Source organism: Megalops cyprinoides, chromosome 22, assembly GCF_013368585.1.
Source record: "Megalops cyprinoides isolate fMegCyp1 chromosome 22, fMegCyp1.pri, whole genome shotgun sequence".
Taxonomy (NCBI): Eukaryota; Metazoa; Chordata; class Actinopteri; order Elopiformes; family Megalopidae; genus Megalops; species Megalops cyprinoides.
In genome coordinates this window covers 24,053,765-24,075,481 of record NC_050604.1, presented here as the reverse complement: position 1 = coordinate 24,075,481, position 21,717 = coordinate 24,053,765, and the positions used below count along the sequence as shown (strand labels likewise).

The 21,717-nt window shown below is 50.7% G+C and overlaps 1 protein-coding gene across 1 annotated transcript in view; it reads left to right on the top strand.

The window, feature by feature from the left end:
* ctnna2 (catenin (cadherin-associated protein), alpha 2) overlaps positions 1-21,717 on the top strand; it is a 413,128-nt gene that overhangs the window by 20,843 nt on the left and 370,568 nt on the right. Inside the window, exon 2 of the mRNA XM_036516446.1 lies at positions 9,925-10,031. Coding sequence (XP_036372339.1) covers positions 9,930-10,031 — 102 coding nt within the window. The 5' untranslated portion in view covers positions 9,925-9,929. The remainder of the gene's footprint in view (positions 1-9,924; positions 10,032-21,717) is intronic.

The following is a 21,717-nucleotide window of genomic DNA, read 5'->3' as shown; positions in this document are numbered from 1 at the left end:
TCTCTCCATTACCTGTGGAAGGGCTGTGGCACGTTACCCCTCAAAATCGGGGTCCAATTACAGATTATTGGTTAAGGTCAGAAGGAGATATGAAAATAAAACCTTAAATAAATAAAACATCTCTATGTAGTTAAAGTTACTATTCATGAAGTATAAACAAGAGAGGATTTTCTGAAATACAGTATGTGGACCTTGCTTATCATTTTGTCTGTGGAAGCTACAGAATCTGTTCTAAGAAAGTAACACAATCTATCTTTCAGCCTACAGACTTCAGCAACAGAATAAACTGTTTATTCATGAGAAATAATAAAGTGAAACTAGAGGTGGTCATTGAATAGTGCAGTGTGTGTCTGTTTTTACCACCCGCGGGCGCTGCGTTGGTCTGGTAGGAGTTTGAGCAATGCACTGTATGTCTAAGATACTGGTGACAGTGTAGGGTCTCTGTGGCCTGCAGTGTGAATGTCGCATCTTTCCCAGGTCCACATCTGTAATAAGAGGGGAGCAAATCACCCAGGACAGGGACGCCTGCAAGATGAGAGGTAGCCGTAAACCTGAGAAGCAGGTAACCCCTTTTCGGATGATGCTTGACAGTGGGGCGTAGAGGTAGAGCAGTCGACTGGGGATTGGAAGGTCCCTGGTTTGAATCTGGCTTATCCTGGCAGAGTGTCGAAGTGTCCTTGAGCAAGACACTGAACCCCCAACAGCTCCCAGTGGCCAGTTGGTAAGCCTGTATAGCAGCCTCTGCCACTGGTAGGTAGATGTGAGGCATATAACTGTAAAGTGCTTTGAGTACTCAAATGAGTAGAAAAGCGCTATATAAATGCAGTCCATTTACCATTTAGATAGGAAGGGGTGTCCTCTGGTGCTTTTGGGTTTGAATTCACAGGGATGTGTAGTGCTGTGCCAGACGGTTCCATCAGGAACTGTGAAGCGCTTCTGAAACATGGTGCTGGGGACAGGAAAGCAGGCATCTCTGCATAAGCCCCATAGGAGATATGCCTGACAAGGGGGTGAATTACTGGGGTCGTTGTGGTGCATCATGCATTTGGTTACAGATAAGACCAAGATGAAAGTAATCTGGAGGAACCCAAACAGCCAATGGGCTTGTATAAAACCCTGAGGCAGAGTGGATCCGGTCTGTTCCTTTGGCTCGTGGCACTTTCTACAGCTGATCCAGAATCAGGTTCGGTTTTCGTGGTCCTGACTCCATTCATTTTCTGTCATATGTAATTTACTGATCCAGGATTAGCGTCTTGAGGCAGATTGTACACCATTACCTAACTTTCTTGCAGAATGTAGTAGAGATGTACCGTGTGTTTCTCCTCAGCAGCCCCTGCTAATAATGTTTCCGCAGCACGAGTCGCTCAGGAACAAAAACTGTTACGTTAGAAATGCGCTGGCGAGACAGCTTTAGCGGAGAGTTAGTGCGCAGGAAATGAAACGGATGAAGACGTGAAGCCCGTTCCCTCGGCTCCGCCTGGCCTCGTGCCCCTGCTAGCGCACGGCTGTGGGACGGGGGCCAGGGTTTCTCTGCGTCATCCCGCATGAAGAGATTTAGAATGAAGGTCCCGGGGGCCTGGAGCGGCCGGCGTGTTCCCCGACTCCATTACCTGCGCGCGTCCCCCGAGGACGCTGTGCCGACCGGCGCAGGGGACAGCACGGGGGGGTTGGGGGGGGAGCGGAGATGAGCTGTGAACCTGCAAACATGTGGGGGCCGCTGGGGAGCAGCTCTCATTTCCAAACCCGAGAGCTCTTACATGGCTGCCTCGGCGGAGTCCCGACACCTCTCACACTGACACGCACACACCTGCAGAGATAAAACAGGAGGTGTACACAAAGGCGTGTGTACATATACTCACCCGCTCATACACTACATGACACACACACACGCGCACACACAAACACACACACACACACACACACACACACACACACACACACACACACACACACATCTGCAGAGATAAAACAGGAGGTGTGTGTACATATACTCACCCGCTCATACACTACATGACACACACACGCGCACACACAAACACACACACACACACACACACACACACACACATCTGCAGAGCTAAAGCAGGAAGCGTGCACAAGGGCATGCATGCATACAGACATCTGCTCATACACTGCACGATACACACACACACACACACAGAGCAGTCCACGCAGCATTCTCACACCTGCTCCGAGATAATGACTTTACTCCTGTAACAGTTGTGTGTCTGTAATTAAAGGCGTTTTCCCGTCAGGCTCTGCAGCCAGAGTGCTTGTGTCATCAAGACTGTGGCAAATTATATCACGGCAACGGAGAACAAACAGAAATAATTAAATAACAGGGGGGTCCGCTCCGAAACATCAGCGTGAAAATTGCCTTTCATTAAAAAGCAAACAATAAAAGAGAGTACAGACGTGAGGTGTGCGCCTTTTGAAGCGTGTGTGTCGTTTCTGCCCTGTGGCGGCGCTTGTATTCCTGTGCCATTCACTGTCAGCCACGGTCGTGTCCCAGAATTTCCTCCGGTGATGTGCCCGGCGTTTGTTTCTCCCGTCCTCATGTAAAGCAACAGCTTCGGTTATTAATGCGCTGTGGCATGCATTTAATTAAATAAAAATGAAATTTAGTGTAGTTCATAACAGCTCAACTCAACATTTCCAACCTCAGCGTTTAAAAAAAACGGGCTCCGCACCCTGAGAGCGGGGGGTTTGGACTCCCAGGCCGTATAACTCTGTCACACCCCCGGCTCTCCGGCTCTGTGATTTTCACTCCGGCATAACCGTGTTAAATCTGACACCATCGCAAGGTTATTCAGAGCGCGGTGAGCTGAGGGTAAGCCGTGCAGTTTCAGCAGGGAATAGCTGTCCGCTGCGCGTTTGAATGAAGCAGCCCTTCCCGCTTGCAGATGCAGCGGTGCGACGCTAAACGGGCTTTACATAACGCACTGGTGTTTGCTTATGCCCTTTCATCGAATCGTAATCTCGTAATCAGTGCTGCTATGAGCGTGACGATTATGAACCAGCTTTGCACTGAAACTGGCAAATAATATGTAATATGCAAACATGTTGGGTAGTTGGGGGTGGGGGTCTTCTTTACTATTTTTATTTACTTATTATGCTTAAACTGGTTTTCACGATAAACATGGTGATTTAGACGGGGCTTACTTATCAGATTCTTGCTTTTACTTGATTGAATCTATCCCATTTTCCCCAAGTTATCCAACCTCAACCACTACCAACATTTCATGACGTAACCCACTCTCCTCGTCACAATCAAAACAATTCATGACAAAGGTAACAGTACAGCATAATATGCATTTAAACTAATGCATGCGTGATGCAAGATGAAATTGATAAAATCGTCCTTGGCAAAAAAAAAAAAAAAAATGGGTTGACAACCATTATCACTTCAAGGAGAGCTAGTTGCCCTCTCTGCGTGCGTCTTGCCCGGGGTTAGAGCAGAGAATAAAGCGGAGCTTTAGGGGGGTCGGCTCCGGGAGCGCCGCCCCGGCTTAGCATCGTAAGGAGCGGCAATTCAGGGCAGTGCGTGTGGGCTAAGGAGGTCAGTGGGATCCCTTTGATAGGCTTACGCCGCTGCGCTTAGGGCAGAAGCGCTGATTTCCGCTCCGCTTCCTGACGGGGTTTAGCGGAGGTTATTTGGAGTAGGGATGGATGTTCAGTTTTATTTTATTATTTGCCGGCTGCCCTCGCTGGCGGACGGTAAACACGCCGTGGCCTGCATACACAGGCACGGCGACGACAAGCGCGGCATAATAACCGGCATTCATCCTGAAGCGACAAAGCGACGAAGGCCTGGCGCTGCCGAAAGCGCACCTGCCGTGCCGCTGTTTAAGGACGCCTACGCGGCGCCGCGCCTTCTATTTCTCGTTATCGCCGTTGCATTCTTAAATGGGCTACCGTGGCCCCCAAAGCTTTTTTCCCCGTTTTATTTCTGGGTTGTTAGAGGCTGAGGCAGCCATGGTTTTTTTTTAGCGTTGGGTTTATTCTGCTTGGATGCCTTTGTGCGCTCAATTCCACATTATGCCTCCTCATTAAAATTGCATGGAGTAAATTACCTGCTTCTGTGGGCGTGCTGCTCGGCGGCTGTTCACAATCAAAGCCGTACAGCATCTCCTGCCTCTGACAGGATCACAGATCTGCGAAACCAAAGCCCTGCACACGGGGCAGACACTGTGTGTGTGTGTGTGTGTGTGTTTGTGTGTTTGTGTGAGAGAGAGAGAGTACCTGTGTGTGTATGTATTTGCATATCTGTTTGTGTTTATGTGGCTGAATTTGCATTTCTTTGTGTGATTGTGTGTAGCTGTTGTTGTGTGTGTTTGCCCTCATGTATATGTTTATTTGCATATACGTATGTGTTCTTGTGTGTGTCTGCGCATGTGTGTATTTTTGTGTGAAGTTCTGTTTGCATATGCTTGTAAGTATGTGTGTGTGTGTGTGGCTGTATTTGGGACGGAGCACAAGGAGTCATAAATGCTATGGAGACGTCAGGATATAAGGAGACAACTGGGGGGCACTGAGGTCCGTTTGGGGCTGCAGTGCACCCCTAAGCACCCCCATAGCGCCCTGACAAAGTTCCCTGACATTCACACTGTAGTTGTGTGTGTGTGTGTGGTACAGGGTTTTGTAAATGAACCAAAAGGGAACTGGGATGATGCTGGTGGTGTAGCGGTAGTCTCTGCTGGTTTGTAAAAAGAGCTCAGGACACTTCGGAGAACGTTAGGTGCTCCTCTTCCAGACCCAAAAATCAAGCCACACGCTGCACATTCCTAGAGATAACACTTCCACACTGCCCACAGTCCACACTGTCCCGTCACAGTCATCAGCGTAGAGCAGATCCACAGAAAATGGCCTCTCTGTGGGAGTGTGAAAGTGTGGGCGTGGATGGACTTTGCTCACGGCATTTGACACGGACATATTTTTTGAATAGTTCGAGAATGCATTTCTCCTGCGAAATTTCACACCTCAGACCCGTCCTGTCCCCTGGCTCATAGGGGGAACAGTGACAGACGCTCTCCAGCCTGCCAGCACCCAGAGTGTTAAAGACAGTGTTAAAGAAACACTTCCACATGGATTACAATACCAACCGGGAGGTGGGGGGGCTGGGGCGGAGAAAAACCAACACAAAAACCTTTCATTGAGGTCCCTTCCGGATGTTGTGGGCGATCTCACCAGCCTTCGTTGTTGTAAGAGAGGCATTTCCAAACCGAGCTGCGTATTGTGTAATTGGCATTGTATCGCTGCGTCAACAGTGATATATCAGCTGTCAGGATTCCGATTCCGTTCCCTACAGAGAACGCACAGGGGGTGCCATTGTTCCCATCCGTAGACATTACATAGCTGATTTTTTACTTGCAGCTGATTTTATATTGCTTATTGCCGTTGTTTGAAGATGCGCAGAAAGAAATTTACGCAGATATAAAGGCAGCCAGTGTGTTTTGGAGGGGATGATGGGACAGGACAGGGTGGGGCAGGGCTTGTCTGTTGGCTGGGTTGGTACGGCTGGTGTTGCTTTTCTGCTGTTGTTACCATTTTAATAGGTCTGCTGATTAGGAGAGGGTAATAAGGTCTGTTTAGCCATCAGGAACAAACCTAATTGGCTTCACAATTATCTACATATGAGGACACCTTCCCACACGCTGTATGGACCCAACTCTGCAGGCTTACCAGTCTAAGAACACTGAAAAATCACACTCTCTGATTGTGGGCTGTCTGTGAGTGGGCTGTCTTGCACTGCTGTATGTAGATATTATATTGAAAAGTGAACAGCCACTGCCATATCAGAGATATTTAATGTATGAGCCAGATATTCAGCTCAGTGCATGTGGCATTGAGAATTCTGTCTCTGTCGTTGCTGAAGCTACAACTGTTCTGATTTGCCGAAGGGGTGTGGTTTATAAATGACCATAAGAACACAGACAGGAGTGAGACCTTCTATTACCAGTTGGGACCTCCGAGACTGAGGACAGAAAGAATTCAGGAGTTGAATATCTGGTCACGATAGAGTATCTGTGACCAAATATCTAAAAGGTCACAGAGGATGTGTGAGAGAGGCACTATAGCAGTGAAGCTGTCTTTTTGAAGGAGTCATCTCTCTGGAACATCGATGTGTGGTTCCCCCGCAGACCCCCCGCAGACCCCCCCAGGGCGGAGGTTCATACATTCTGATGCTGGCACACGGACTTGCCTGGCTGAACGCTGATTAGAAGATGACATCATCGCTATTTCACGGGGAGATGATGCATGTCTGTGTTCGCGCTCTCCTTGGTAACGGGATCATCTCTCTGATCTGTGTGACCGCTGCCGCACCTCGTCGCCCCCTCACCCTGAGCTTACCACAGAGGCTTGCCACCCGCCTCCCTGCGGTTATTCATGTCCCTCCCTGTAAATTGGATCAGAACGCCTGCGTTTCTAGATTATTTGTTTATTTTTTTTGCAGCGTACATCCAGTGATTTGCAGTGAGACCGGCACCAGGCAATCATATTGACAGGCTAATTTTTCCAGCCATTGACGGCTGTGCTACACTTATTTATAGCTGTAATTCCCTGGGGGATCAGAGGGTCTGCATTGGATCCCGAGTGTAGATCACGTTTTAAAAAGTGCAGTGGGAGCTGCAGACAGTCACTGCATAAGAATTCTGTGAGCGTTAGCGGTTTGGCGGCAAACAGAGGGGTCCAAGTGCAAATAAACTACGAGGCTCCAATAATGATCTAATGTTTGTGAATTAATTAAGGGGTTGCAGGGCTGATTACGGCCTTAGGCAGCGGCGCATTGGTCACACTGAATAAATGGGCTTTGTTTGTGTCCGGGATAATGGCGGATGTTGATGCTTAACGAGCTCTGATTGCCTGTTGAGTGCCTGCCGGTCACCTGGCTGCTCCCGGTTAATGGCTGGTGGCTTTTTGGAGGAGCACCTGCGTCGGGGGTGGGGGGTGGGGGGGGGGCGCTGAGAAGCGCTCCGAGCCCCATTTCCTGCCGGGCGCGCTCGAGGAGTTTCCGTGCCCATCTCCCGCCCGGTCTCCAGCCCCGTCTCCCAGACAAAAGCACGAACTAGCCCAGCTGGTTTACACCCAAAGAGCTGATTAGCTTGCGGTCTCCGTGGCAACAGCGCCCGCCTCCCTCTCGCAGTGAAATGAGCCCCGGCACAAACAGGCAGTGTTCTGGAATACCGGAGACAATGGGGGGGGGGGGGGGGGGGGGGGGAACGGCCGGGCGCCGCACAAAGACCCCTACAATGGCCACAGCATCGGCCTGCTCCGTTTCACCACGCTGCCGTTTCGCTCTGTAACGAGCCCTCTCTCCCCGCGTGACACCGACTCAGCGCTCCTGTTGCATTTTGTCTTTTTGAGAGCGGGGAAGGTGCGTCGCTCTGAGCAGCGGTGCTGAGTGTTAAGCCTGACGCCTCAGGGGGGTGTCCCAGCACGGCAGCCTCATTTTTTAAACGCCCTGCTTATTTTAGAGATGGATTTCCCTGGAACGGTTTCTCCCCTGCAAAGCAGTTTAGCGGTTTGTCCTTGTCACGCGCTGCGTTGCCGACCTTATCCGCCAAAGCGCGTGAGAGCGAGGCGTGGTTACCCACAGCCCCCGGCCGTGAGTTTGGCGCTCTTTTCGGGAGCCAGAGAAGGGGAGGGATGCTCGAGCCGTGCTCGAGCTGTGCCCTCCGTCGGCCGGCGTCGGAGCTGCGGCCTGCACCGCCCTGCCCTGAAAGCTCTCCATCTCCGTCTGAACGCAGGGATTAGTCCTGGATTAAGCTCCCGCCTGGGCCAGGGGTCAGTCAGAGAGGAGTCTCACACATACTTAGACACGATCCACTGCTCCAGGGCGCGTTTGAAGCGTCTGGTCACAGCTCCCTCGGATTGAGAAGGTGACCAAAAAAGCGCTGGCTCATTTCACGCCAACCCGCTCCGTTTCTGGGGTGTAACCAGGCCTTGAGTCTGTCTGGGAGAGAGGGACATCTGGTCACCCGTCGTGAAGTTGGACCCAGAAATAAGGGCAGTGGCAGATCTTTGTGTAATCCACCTCCTGTTGCACAGCCTGAGGACCTGTCTCGACTGCGTATGGACTCTGCCTTGTATTACACGTGTGATATTACACGAGAGTCCCATTTTTCTGTTGGGTTTAGCTATTATATTGCCAGCACTTTAGGACTGTGGAGGGTCATGTGATGTCATTAGAATTTTCTGCATGCCCTTGCAGAAGTGCCCTTTACATAATTCAAGTAAATGGACACTGGCCGCACCACAGGAAACTGTCCACACTTGATCCGGTGAATAAACCGTTCATTATTATTCTGAAAATTTTTATTCGTAGGCAAAATGAAAGCTTTTTTTTCCACAGTGTTGAATGTGAACCCTTTCAAGGTACTTGAAATTATCCAGTGGGTAAATACACTGTGGTGTCCCCTTTTTCTTAATTAATATCCTGGAGGTTGAGTTGTTTCCTTGTCACCTCACCAGAGGAACATGAGAAGAAAATATTTTAGTTTTCAAGCTGAATTTTAAATTAATAACTAAATAATAAATTTTCCGAGAATAAACACAGAAGAGACGTGCTTGTTCCTTACGCAGCCGTATCCGCTTCTCTAAGAAGCGTGACGCGGGGTGTTTATTAAACCGCCTTGAGTTGGCTTTGAGTTTCAATCACTTCAGCTTTGCGGCCACTTGTGTTTGGGGAGTCGGAGTGCACTGGTAGGTGCTGAGAGGAAGAGGAATTCTCTGCCGGCGCGGTTGTTTGAATGAGCGTGGGCCTCACACAGCGACGGCCTCAGAGAGCGTGAGCGGATAGCAGCAGGCGCCCACGACAGTGCGGCCCGTTGCCGTGCGGCTGCTCTCCGCTCAGATGAAGTCTGTTTGCAGGCCTGGGCTGCAGGCCCTGCTGCTGCTGCTGTTGGGGACTCCCGTGCTGATGGAGCTGCGTTTTCAACCCCTTCTGGGGTGTCCAAATGCCTGCGGCGGGCCGGAGGCACAGACATCTGTACATACACTCACACACACACTCACACGTGCACACACATACATACACACACACTCACACATGCGTGCGCACACCCTCACGCGCTCACACACACACACACACACACACACACACACACACACACACACACACACTGACTCACATTCACACCCCTGGAGCAAGTCAACACCAGCCCTTAACAACAGGTGTCACATTTTTGTTTTTGATAATGGCTGAATTCCCTTGTTTTTGATTTTGGGGAAGAGCGTTGATTGAATTTATGGTGAAATTAAAGTGGCTCAGCGTACGATGGTTTTCAGGAGTATTTTAGGAGGACTGAGAGGAGATGACGAGAGTTCAGTCCATTTATATGTAACCTTGAATCTTTTTTCAGTCCTGGGCCATTCATGTGGGGGGAAAATGCTCTTAACATGAAGAGGTGTCCTCAAAGGGACAAGGTTTGCGCTGCCTAGCTTGTGTTGTGTTTCTGAGTGTTTGCAAAGGTTCTGGATTTAGCTGGAACTGCAGCGGCTGCACCTTCTTCAAACCGGGGTTGCCAAACAAGGATTATAGCCACATCTCGGGAGAGATTTGTCTCCGTTTCCGGATGTCGTTTCTTATTTTCTTCCCCACATAAAGGAGCCGTTGAACACCGCATTCTTTAAAAAAAAATCTATTTGTGCCATCACAACGGCTGAAAACACAACTGACATTTCATCTCCCAGCTGAGCCATAAAGCAGCTCCTTCAGCGTCTTCCATTAGCTTTAATGTCTTTGATTCTTCTTTTTAACTGTCTTTTTAGTGCATGAAGTGCTGCGTTTAAGAGCTCAAGACGATAAAGTGATTGGTGATTGCCTTCCAAACGCATGCTGCGATGAATGCCTAACCCGAAAACATGTTTTCATCCCTGTCTCTCTCTTTCTTTCTCTCTCTCCTGTTGTCGTCTTCTCACCAGGAATCATGACAACTGCAACCTCGCCAATCCTCCTGAAATGGGACCCCAAGAGTTTGGAGATTCGAACCCTGACCGTGGAGAGACTTCTGGAGCCCCTGGTCACGCAGGTGAGAGGGGTCGTTTGGGGTCAGGCAGGAGATCTGGTTCCTGAAGCTCTTCTTCCCTGAGTTTCTGCCTCTCTGTTGCCCTCTCCCCCTCTCTGTCATTTTCTCTCCCTTTCTCAAAATCTCAGTCCTTTGTTCTCACTCTTTCCATCTCTTTCTCAATATCACACTCTCTCTTTTGCTCTCTCTATCTCTGTCTGACACACACACACACACACACACACACAGAGCTGGGAGAAGGAACACAAGATTCAAGTTCTGTGTAGAGGCAGAAAACAGATCTCCCCTTCAGATCATGTGGATTTCTCCTTTGATTTCTTCAGATCATGTGGATTTCTCCTTTGATTTCTTTGGATTCTTTGCCAGCTGCAGGTCTGCTCTGAAATAGACTGTACCGGCCGGCCGCACGCTGCGTGTTTTACATTTTAGTTATCTCCGACGCTGAGCTCAAATCCGCCTTTTTGTTATGCCTCATTGAGGTAAACGGTTTAAATATTTACGAAGTTCCCAGGAAGATATTTAAAAAGCTTATTGGAAAATCTGAAGCAGAGGACGTCATTCCATCCAACGTCATAGAGTCCTCATGCATTCTTAATAGATTCATGAGTCTGCCCCTGGGTGTCGTGAGGTGCTCTCCTGCACTGCTGAGGTTCACAGTAGCTCTCTGATTCTGAGCTGTTTCCTGTGCGTTATTGTGCTGTTTTCTGTGCTGGTTCTCGAGCTTTCTGCGGCTGTGTGCTTCCTTAGGCATTTTGGATTCGTTACCCTTGGTCCCTCACGTTTCTGGGTCCTCCTACAGTGCAGACGTTTGCTCGTTGAATTGGTATATGCTGAAATGATTTGTCATTGTTCCAACAAGAAGAAGCGATAAAATCTGTGAATAATTTGGCTCCGTGTGAATTTACAGCTGTGCCAATGAGAAAAAAGAGCCTTTTTTTTTAGGATTTCATAATTACCCGTTGTCAGCTAACAGGAGGGAAAAAAAACCCTCTTAAACTCTGTGGAGCTGTTGTAAGCGAACATATTGAACCATTAATACTGAAAATTCCTCTGTTGTTTTTTATTTTTTATTTTTAATTAATAATTACAGTCGTTATTTAAAGCTGTAAATCTTAAGGGCTGAAGATCCTGACTGCTTAACGTTATCGGCTTTTGAGACTTAAAGCAGGGTAGGAGATAAACCTTGCAGCTGAATTGGCTGGCAGTGAAGGGGTTAACAGCATGCGGGTGCTCCCCCCCTCCCCTAGCTGAGCTCCACCCGGACACACAGTAAACAGCCAATGAGCTGCCTCGTCAGCAGAAGCGTGGCCTTGTGGCACCCCCCGCTGACGGAATGCTCCAGGCTAGAGGGGGGAGGGGCCAGAATCCCACCATGGACAGCTCCCGTCTCTCTCCGCCGCCTGCCGTTGTAACACGACTCCCCTCCCCGACAGCGCCACGGCAAACGCCTGGGACCGCCAGCCCCAACCCCCCCCCCCCCCAAATCTGTGCCCGCCCCTTGCAGCCCATGCTGAAAAGCACAGCGGTCCCTCTGTGCTACACTCCTGCCTTGTAGGCTCCAAAGCAGAAACAGATCACTGGGAGTCACGCTGCCTGTCGAGCGTTTAAGAACCTGAACCCGAAATACAAACCTTTTTTTTCCCCTCTCTCCCTCCCTCTGCAGCTCAGACAGCCAGGGGAACACTTTGCTGGAAATTGCTTGGGAAAGAAAGGCAAAATGGCAGCTGTTTCTAAAAACGAAGGTTAAAGCAGGTCAGTCCTCAGCCCCAAAAAAGCCTGGCGCAGTTTTGAAGAACAGAGGCGCTGTGCGCGCGCTCTCTTGCGGGATTGTTTGAAGTGGAAACGCAGGATTTTTAATCTGCGTTGCGGCTGGGATTTACCTCTGATCGGACAGGGGGACACAGGTGCAGGAGAGTGTGATTCTCTGTGTGGGGGCAGGTCTGCGGCTTTTTGGAGCCCTCTCACCTCGTCTCACTCGATCGGCGCGCCCGACGTCACGCTCGGCCGCGGTTGTGGTGGTGTCTGGGGCGTAACGCAGCGCAGGGGCGTTAAAGGAGGGGAGAGCGCGCTTTAGCTTGACGCCTTGTTGTGCGGTCACACCTGGCGAGCGCTCTCTCCCAGCGTGCTGATTCATCCTGGCGGACCGCGGCATTGGCTGATGACAGCATGACATGTGACAGTTCCTAGCCAGGCATTAGAGCTGTGTCAGCCTTTTTTTCTCCGGGGGGGGGGTGGACATGCTCTGAGTGACAGCTGTCATTCTCCATTGACCGCCCCGTGAAGTCAGTCCAGGTTTTGTGAATTTCACCCCTGCTGCACCCCGACTCTCTGACCATGCCAGGGGTCGAAACGAGACGAGCTGAGATTTTATTTCACACCTCCCTCTGTCTCCAGGGTGTGGCAGCCTCCAGAGTAGAGCCGGTCCAAGTCGGACTCCGGTGTGAAAGTATGCAGAGTCCTGGTGCCCCTCTCTGGAGTGTCACGCCTGTACCGGGCCCCTGTGGGAGATTTTAAACCGCCTCGCTCATAACGACCCGCATTTTAGCGCTAACGTCTGGAATTGGATTAATGAATTAGGATGGATTGTTTGGGCTTATCAGAGAGCTTAATCCTTTTGTATCACGTTGGATCTCGTTACTACAGCGTCTTCAGGCCCTACTGTCCAGCATCTCCACATACAGTTTGGGCTGTCATATTTTAGCCGATCAGCGTCATATCTCCTCCTGTAAAACAAACTGCCCGAAAAACAGACCCTCTAAAAAACACCTTTTTCCTCTCAGATCAGCCATCAAACGTGATTTCAGAATCAGCAGCCATGGATATTTAAGGAGCCATTACTGCAGTCATCACAGTAAACAAGGCCCTAAATATCTCATAGGTTTTGTCACCGAGGGCAACTTTGCTGGGTCCCACTTAATAAAAACTATGTAATAAACAACATTTGGCCCTAGACATTATATTACATGCATTTAGCAGACGCTCTTATCCAGAGCGACTTCCAGCACAATTGAGCATAAGTGTATCCATTCAATTTAAATGGGCAACAGTGTCAGACCAGGCTCACAGCACTCCCAGACCAGTGAGCGTGTGCATAACATTATCCAAGCCCTCCTGTAAGTTAACTTGTGCGCTGTGTAACTTAAGTTCTTACATCAGGTGGCATGTTAATGTGGTACCGCTTGATGTTCTGGGGAGTGAAGGAATCGCATCTTCCATTTCCTCTGCCCGTTCCCTCGTAGATATGCTGAGGACGCCTTCTTTGGATTCGTGTTCTGGGACGTGAGGCGCAGCTTTAGAAAATAAATAAATAAATGAATGAATAAAAAGTTGCTGACAGATAGATGCAGAGAGAGCAGCGTTTGCGTTGGGACAGGCAGGGTGATTGATGGAGCCCATTGTGTGCGGTTTTAGCGCGGCGTTCCGCGGCGCCCGTCCCCTCCTTCCTCACGCCGCGGCGTAATGGAGAAATCCGTCGGCGCGGCTGTCAGCTCGGCGGCATGGCACTTTTCACGGTGATGGGATAGGGCTGCTTCGGCGGGCGCGGCGATGTAAGGGGGCGGAGTCCAACAGGGCGCAGTCGCCGCTGTGTGATTGGCTGGAGTAAGGCTCCATCCTCCATCAGCGTCAGTCCCCGTAGATGGCCCTTCCTGTGGCCAGCCCAGTCTGCAGGGCCCGTTCCTCTTCACTGTTGCCTTGGGAAACCCTTAAGAGTCTGCCTGCTTCTGTCACTAAACAAAGAAGAAAGGCAGGAGAAAATGACCCAAAAATCTATCCAAAAATGGATCACCTACATGTGTCATTCTCAGTGAATACAAGGATAGCGAGGATATACACAGCCGTGTATCTGAAAAAAAGTACAGGGAATTAAAAACGAAACAGAGACAATAAGCGGTAAAATATGCCACCGCTTGTCTTTGATTATGTCACCACACTGGATGTGTTGGATGTTATTATTATGTTTATTATATTATTATGTCCTTATTGAAGCTTTCATACAGGGAGACTTGTGTAGTCTACATTAGTCATGTTGCTCCAGCTTTGCTCTGGCTGAAAGGCAGCGAATGAAATTGCAGTGCCCCACCTGGGCCTTGAACCTGCAGCCTCAGTGTGGATGAGTCCCTCTTGTTAACAAACCTCCACAGCGCTAGTTTACCACGAGAGGGCCCCTTCTTTATTTAAAAATGGGGGACTTGCATTTGGCTTTACATTTGGGGAACTCGTGGGCATTGCAGTCACCTGCATTAGAAGCCGGTGGATGCTCACACTGCTGCCTGGCTAACAGACTGGAGAGGCCAGGCGTGTGAAAGGACCGCCATGCTGTCTGCCTCGCGCGTTTAAGAGCTTCCCTGAACTTTATTGGCCCTGACACTCGTCAGCCACGGTCCCACAGCTGCTGACCTGCTGCTGTCAGCGCTGTCCGTCTGACCGTCTGACTGTTACCTCATCAGCCCCCTCTCCGGTCTGCGGAGGGCGATGACGTGCCTCTGACGGAGCCCGAACGCATTGAGCTGGGTGAGTGCGGGGAGAAAGCTGAGCGCCAGCTCTCTGTCCCTGTGCTGTCTCCACAGCCTGTCAGGGACAGAGCCCTGCGATTCCCCCCTTAAATCTGTTCCCCCGTCTCATTACAGTGACACGCCCGCTCTTCCTCCACCGTAAATCACTCCGCAGCAGAGGAACGAAATGTCACACGGTGCGTGTTGCGGGGGGGGGCGCGCGTTAAAAAGCGGACATTTGGAGCCGTCTGGCTGCGAGTCAAGGTTGCGGTATTTTGGCGAAGGTCGCCGGCTCTGACTGTCCATCTGGAATCGGACAGCGGGGTCCGTGTGAGTCATCACCCGGGTGGACGTGCACCCTGGGTGTGACGCGCTGTCTGCGGCACCCCTCCATAGAGCACTTGCCCCTGCGGGCCAGGCCCCGTGGAACGCTGTTATTCACCCTGAGCTGTCCCTCCCTGCTCCCTCTCCCTCTTTCCCTCTCCTCTCCCTCTCCATTTCCTCTCTCCCTCTCTCTCCTCTCCCTCCCTCTCTCTCTCTCTCACTCTCTCTCCTTCTCTCTCTCTCTCTCACCCTCTCTCTCTCTCCTCTCCCTCTCCACTTCCTCTTTCTCTCTCTCCCCCTCTCTTTCCCTCTCCCTCTCTCTCCTCTCTCCTCTCTCTCTCTCTCCCTCTCTCTCTCTCTGTCTCTCCCCCTCTCTCGTAGCTCAGCTGAGGCTGATCCCCACAGCGTCTCTATCACAACGTATCTGGCAGGGCAGGAAGGGTACAGCAGATGTACAATGACAGAGAAGGTTTTGGCTGGAGGAGCACGCACTGCCCCCCCCGAACCTCTGATAAATGATAGGGGCGGGGCGGAGAGGAGGCACCAGAGGAATTTCGGCGGGGCTGTATAATTACTCTTCCTCAGTAACGCTGGCTGCAGCGGGGGGCAGGGTCCAGGAGAGAAGCGTTAGGACGACAAGACACCGACGGATAGGCTTTTTAGGCCTTTTGGGAAAAGCTGCGGAGACTTCGAGTTTCTCGCTGCCGCACGGCTCTGTCAACCCCCGGTTCTTGTCCCATCTCATGTCCCTATCTTAATGGAACGGGCAGCGGGGCCAGGGGGCGGGGTGTTACACATAGAGCAGCGTGCGTGTTGCAGAGATAAACACCGGTGAGACCTCCCTCTCCCCACTCGGGCTCCTGACGGCCTGTCACTGTGCACACCCCTGCCAAATCCGATGCCCTTTCCCCGGGAACGGGGGTCCGCTCCTCTGCAGCGACACGCTTTTAACTGAGTCTGACGCACTCCCGCTTCTACACGCAGGTTTATGCATTTATTTCTACGCCGGGTTAAAAAAAAAGGTGACAGGAAAATAATTAGTTTTGGAGCTAAGGGGGAAAAGGTTGGGTAAGCTGTTATTCTTCCCAGCAGAACCTTGGGGGGTGAGTTGATCATTAATTTGTCGTCTCTGGCAACGCCGTACTCTGCGATTATGATTAATTTGCTTTCCCTTTTTCCAGACCTCTGAGGTTTATGAAACTTCGGGGGTAATGTGCAAAGTGGATTAGGCTGGGATGTGATACACCCGAATGTGATACAGTGGGATTGTTTTATTTTTTTTTTTTGAAATGGCACATTGCAATTTTTGCTGAAAATCAGCTTCCCGTGCCCTAATAAAAACATCTCCCACTCCCTGTCTCCTGGCGGATTGATGGAGTGTCAGAGGCCTGGAGCACAAGCACTTTTGAACCTGGTTGCCAGCCTAGGGGAACCGTGTCGCTCTTTTTTTTCCTCAGCAAAGTTCAGCTTTACAGTTGTGACTGAGTGTGTTTCATTCTGTGCGTGTTCCCTTGGTCACAGCTATTGGGTGTTAAGCACTGTACACAGTAACTGAAGGCCATCACTGGGATGCAGGCGATAGATGTGACGCAAACGCTCAATTGTTGTCCAAGTCTCCATCCCTGCCTTGCGTGGATGCTGCAGGCCTTTGGACCACTTATCAATTTCTTCTGGCTTGCATGCTTTGTGAGCGTAGATCATCTGATCCCCGTGCCTTTTCACCACTAGGGGCCTTAAGCGCCTTTCACTGTTGGGCTCAGAATCATCTGCAACAACCGTGCTTTCCTCGTCATCATCACTAGAGGCGCCCATTGCCATTGCTCTGAATGCATATCGTCTTTCAAACTGAACTGCTTCCTCCATTTCCGCATACGGGTAGACACTGTAGGGAGGAGCAGTGGGGCAGGCGTGAGCTCCCCTTTCAACTGTAGCTCCGCCCCTGCAGTAGGGCTCCTGCTCCTTCCCATTTTCTCTCAGTCTGCCTCTGAGCTCCGACAGCTCCTCTTCTAGCCTCTTGCATTTCACATTCTTTTCTCTTATCTCCTCAGCCAACGCCCTGACATTTTCTTTCTCGTGACTCAATTGCCTCTCAGACTCCGAAATTACTTGCTTTTCGTATCTTTTCCGCAATTGACCCAACACCACCAAAGTTAATGGCACTCTTTCTTTTTCAGGCACACGTTGCGACTTTCCCCAAGCTTTCTTAACATCATCAATTGGCCACACACCACCAGATTCAAGCTCAATCCCATACTTTTGCTCAATCTCTTTTTCAACTTGTTCCAATTTAAAAGTGGACCGCAAATACGCCGTACTCATTGCCACCATTGTCTCAAAATCAACATCGGGCGCAGCTCTCCCACCCTTCTCAGTAGTAGGAATCTGCTCCGTTTTGTCAGCACCAGGTTCAGAGTTTCCCTGAGCACCCGCCATTATCATTAATCTCAGGCTGTTGTCACACCAGTGCTAGTTCTCTCACTAGGAAAACTCAGATGTCTTTTACACACTACTCTCCTCCTCCCGGAGAGTTTCACTCCGTCGGTTGTTTGAATAGAGCTCTTTATCCAAACACCGTAAACCACAAGATATATACACACACACTCACTCGCTCACTGTCGACAGTACAAAAACACATAAAACAAATAAAACACATCAACGTCTAGACAGCTCTTCCGTTCCCTGACGGGCTTCTACAGATCTATTTCAAACTGTAGGAATATCGCGATCTTCCGTGACAAGGCACGTGCATCCACGAATTCAAGCGTACACATACAAATGCCAATTTTCCACCAGTGTACCCTTACTCGTAGGATATCCGCTATAGCGCTCTCCCAAAGGAGCTATGCATTTAACCGGTCACTACAGACTCTTTTTCTCTGCAGTCAAGGTGCACCACACACTTTGCAGTTTGCAAATTTTCTTTCACCCTCGTGTACACATCAAACATACAATGATTACAGCTCTCTCATTGTAGGCACGTATCTTCACAGTTCTTTGTCTAACTGTTAGCCTTTACTTATAGTGTTACATGTACTCTGTAAATGTCTCGGTTCTTTCTGGAACCCAGCAAGGTAAGGAAAGGGGCTCACCAATTGTTAGAGAAGATCAACAGATGTTGAAAGCGCGCAAGTGTCTTCTCTTCACTTTCTGGCAGGATCTCTCCTTTTCCTCGTGGATCCGAGTCACGGCACCAAGTTGTTGGCTCTTGGTGAATTGATGTTCTCGCAGGCTAACTAATAAACTGTTACACAAAGAACTTCAGTCTGGAGCGTGGTCGAAGATGAGGTAGAAACAGGTTTTATTGATGGTCTTCAATACAGCAAGACTTCATACATGAAGGTCGGCTTCAGGTACTACACGCACTAAGTCTCACTTAGAGTCTTAAGCCTTGCACACTCGTCCTCACGCTCAGTCTGTCTCTAGTGCGGCTAGGTAATTCTCGCACCCACACCTAGATATATGTACACGACTCTGGTCCGTGCCACGTTGTTGTTGCGTTGCTTCTGTACTAAACAAAGAACAAAGAACATCTTATACCATCCCTGAGCTGTCCAGAGTGGTTAATTATAACTGTCCTTGCATCGCCTAGAGTCTGGCGCCTAATTGGAAAAACATTGCTTCTGAAGGTATCTCTAGATTGATAAGGAGTACACTCTGACCCAACTCCTCTTTGTCACAGACACTGACAAGGGAGGCAGAGTGGGAGAAAGTTCAGCCGGGTAGAGAACCCCTATATCACCTAAGAACAAAACCTTTATTATAAAAGAAGCTTCTAGGAACTGAGGTACCTTGGTTGTGCTGATCATCCCAAATGGTTAAACATGTCATGACTAACCTAATACTGAACTACAGCTACATGAGTGATTTCTACAGCTATATGAGTGCTCGAAATCATAGGCCTCACCGTTGGGACGGCCTTGTGCCACGTACACACTTTCAGTGTGCCTTGTGTGCATGATTAGTTCAACATAGCAGCATCTCTTGGAAAGTAGGCCACAGGTCACAACTCCGTGAGCGGCCTAAAAACTACACAGTCACATTATACACTGTGCATACTAATTCTACCAAACTAATCAGTCTACCAATATAATGAGCACTAAATAATCACCACTATTCTTCACAGCAGACACTAGGGATACAGTCGGGATTATTCAGACAGAGCTCACTGGTTTCGTGAAAAGGTCAGAGTTCATGTGCAGTTCATAGCTGTGCAGTTGCCTTGTAAATGATCGGTATGACTTATCAAGTGCATTTACAGTGGTGTGTTAATTGGCCATAATCAAACCTCTGAATGATTTTGTGCGCTGAACAGCTGGGCTTCCAGGTTCACAAGTTCAATCTGGACAGGCGCGTTGCCTGGAGAGAGGCTGAGAGGGTATGCACATCCAATCTTTTCCTTTAGCCTTACCTGGGACTGACCGGTCCTTACAGCCTCTGTCCAATCCTAATAACACAGCCCGTTTCTGACGCGGGGTAATTCAGCTTTCTGTCGCCAGATTGGCTGCAGAAAGGAGACACTGGACCAGACAGTGAGAGGGAGGAGGCCGGCTTGCCGATTCGCAATCATAAGATGCCTGCGCCGAGCGGGCCGCTAACAAGGAGCGATACCGTTCCTGTTTAATTCTGCCTGACCGAACCGGGAGAGCATAAACAAATCGGGATGTTTGGGGGGGGGGGGGGGGTTGGGGCTAAAAATAGGAGCAGGTTCAGCTTTGCCGTGCGTGTGTTGCTGGGCCTGGCGGGGGCAGAGGCCCAGCCAGCTAAACGCACGCTAATCTGCGCTTTAGCGGTGGGTTCGGTTTGTGCGTGTAGAAGCTGTACTGCTACACCAAGGTGTTAGGTGTCTGTTTGGACCGGTCTGCTTATACTGCCATTGTGTTTACATTTTGTCATGTAGCAGACGCTCTAATCCAGAGCAGTTTACAAACCTGCACGCAAGGAGGTTTAGAGCAGAGACCATGCTAAATCATAACTGTCACAATCCCAAAGTGGGAGTTACATTACATAACGTGTCATGTTCTGTTAAGTGATGTTGTAGGTCCAAGAGGAAGTGTGAGGACGTAGCAAGTGTGTTTGAGGATTAGAATCACATGACAGTCCTCATTCAGCTCTATGGTTGATCAGAACAGGGTGGATGGTATATGGTGGTATACTTGACTTCCCTTGTCTGGTCAGGCTCCACAAGTTAACCTTGGGTAGGGCTTGAATAGTGTTATGCTCACGCTCACTGGTCTGAGAGTGCTGTTAGCCTGGTCTGACACTTCAACTTGAATGGATACACTTCTGTTCTATTGTGCTGGAAGTCGCTCTGGATAAGAGCGTCTGCTAAATGAATATAATGTAATGAAATGTAGTGGATGGGCAGTGTTCATGCAAAGGGAAGGTTAACTAAATTGACATTTCTGTGGTGTAATGCATTATTTTTTATTTTGCTTGGACAGAGCATCGTTCTTCCTTCAGTTCGGAGCTGGTTGTCGGGGCTCAGCTTCACCCCCGGAGGGCCGGTTTGTAAGGTACCGCTCTCTCCCAGCGGATCTGAGGGGGTTTAGGAAAAGAGAAGCTGATTTATTTTGGGAACGGGGAAGCGTGTGAAGTGATTTAGGGAGACAGACAGGACAGCGCAGTCCTGCCTGCTGTGGGGGGGAGGGGGGGGGGGGGGGGTTGGAGGCGCTGCTGCAGACGGCGTGGCGGATTGCAGGAGTATTTATCAAAGCGGAGTTTGGATTTGGTGGTGGGTGCGGTGGCATCTCTCGGATGGAGCTCGATTCTCAGACAGCGGGTGCGACCACGCTGTGTGGCTGCTAAAAGCCATACACCGTATTAAAAATGGAGGAAATCGCAGCTGCCAGCTGAAGGCTCAGCCACTTCGGGCTGCGTGGATACCGATTTAACCTCTCCGGAGTTTATTACTAGCTTGTAGCTGCTTGTCAGGCCGCCAGAGCGCGTGCCCCCTTGTAATTACACCTCGCTCCTGTCCTCTGTGCTGATTGGCCGTGTCTGGAAGGGCCGTGCTGTTCTCGCTCGCTTCCTCACCAGCTGGGCTCAGCTCTGCTCACGGCTCGCCCCTCTCCCCTCTCCCCTCTCCCTTCACCCCTCTCCCCTCGCCCCTCTCCCCTCTCCCCTCTCCCCTCTCCCCTCTCCCCTCTCTCCTCTCTCCTCTCCCCTCTCCCCTCTCCCCTCTCCCCTCGCCCCTCGCCCCTCGCCCCTCGCCCCTCGCCCCTCGCCCCTCGCCCCTCGCCCCTCTCCCCTCTCCCCTCGCCCCTCTCCCCTCTCCCCTCTCCCCTCTCCCCTCTCCCCTCGCCCCTCGCCCCTCTCCCTTCTCCCCTCGCCCCTCTCCCCTCTCCCCTCTCCCCTCGCCCCTCGCCCCTCGCCCCTCGCCCCTCGCCCCTCGCCCCTCGCCCCTCTCCCCTCTCCCCTCTCCCCTCTCCCCTCGCCCCTCGCCCCTCGCCCCTCGCCCCTCGCCCCTCTCCCCTCGCCCCTCGCCCCTCTCCCCTCTCCCCTCGCCCCTCGCCCCTCGCCCCTCTCCCCTCTCCCCTCTCCCCTCGTCCTTTGCCCCTCCCCCAGGTGCATTGTTCCGTTGGTGCCCTGATGGGCGCTCACCGAATGTTTGAGACCTCCAGGGCGGCTCTCCGATGTCCTTTCCCCCACCGAGGGGCCCCCCTTCCAAAAGCCCTCAGCAGCTGAATGAAACACAAAATGCTCGGAGGAATAATCGTGGGACAGGCTGCAGTACAGAGGGCAGTGCAGATGAAGAAGGATCAGCTTCACCTCCATCCTTCTGGGGATGTTTGAGCTAATAGTCACACCCAACTGGTGCAGCGTTTGGTCAGAGTGCAGCATCATTGGCTGTCCTCTGTGTGTGTGTTTCAGGA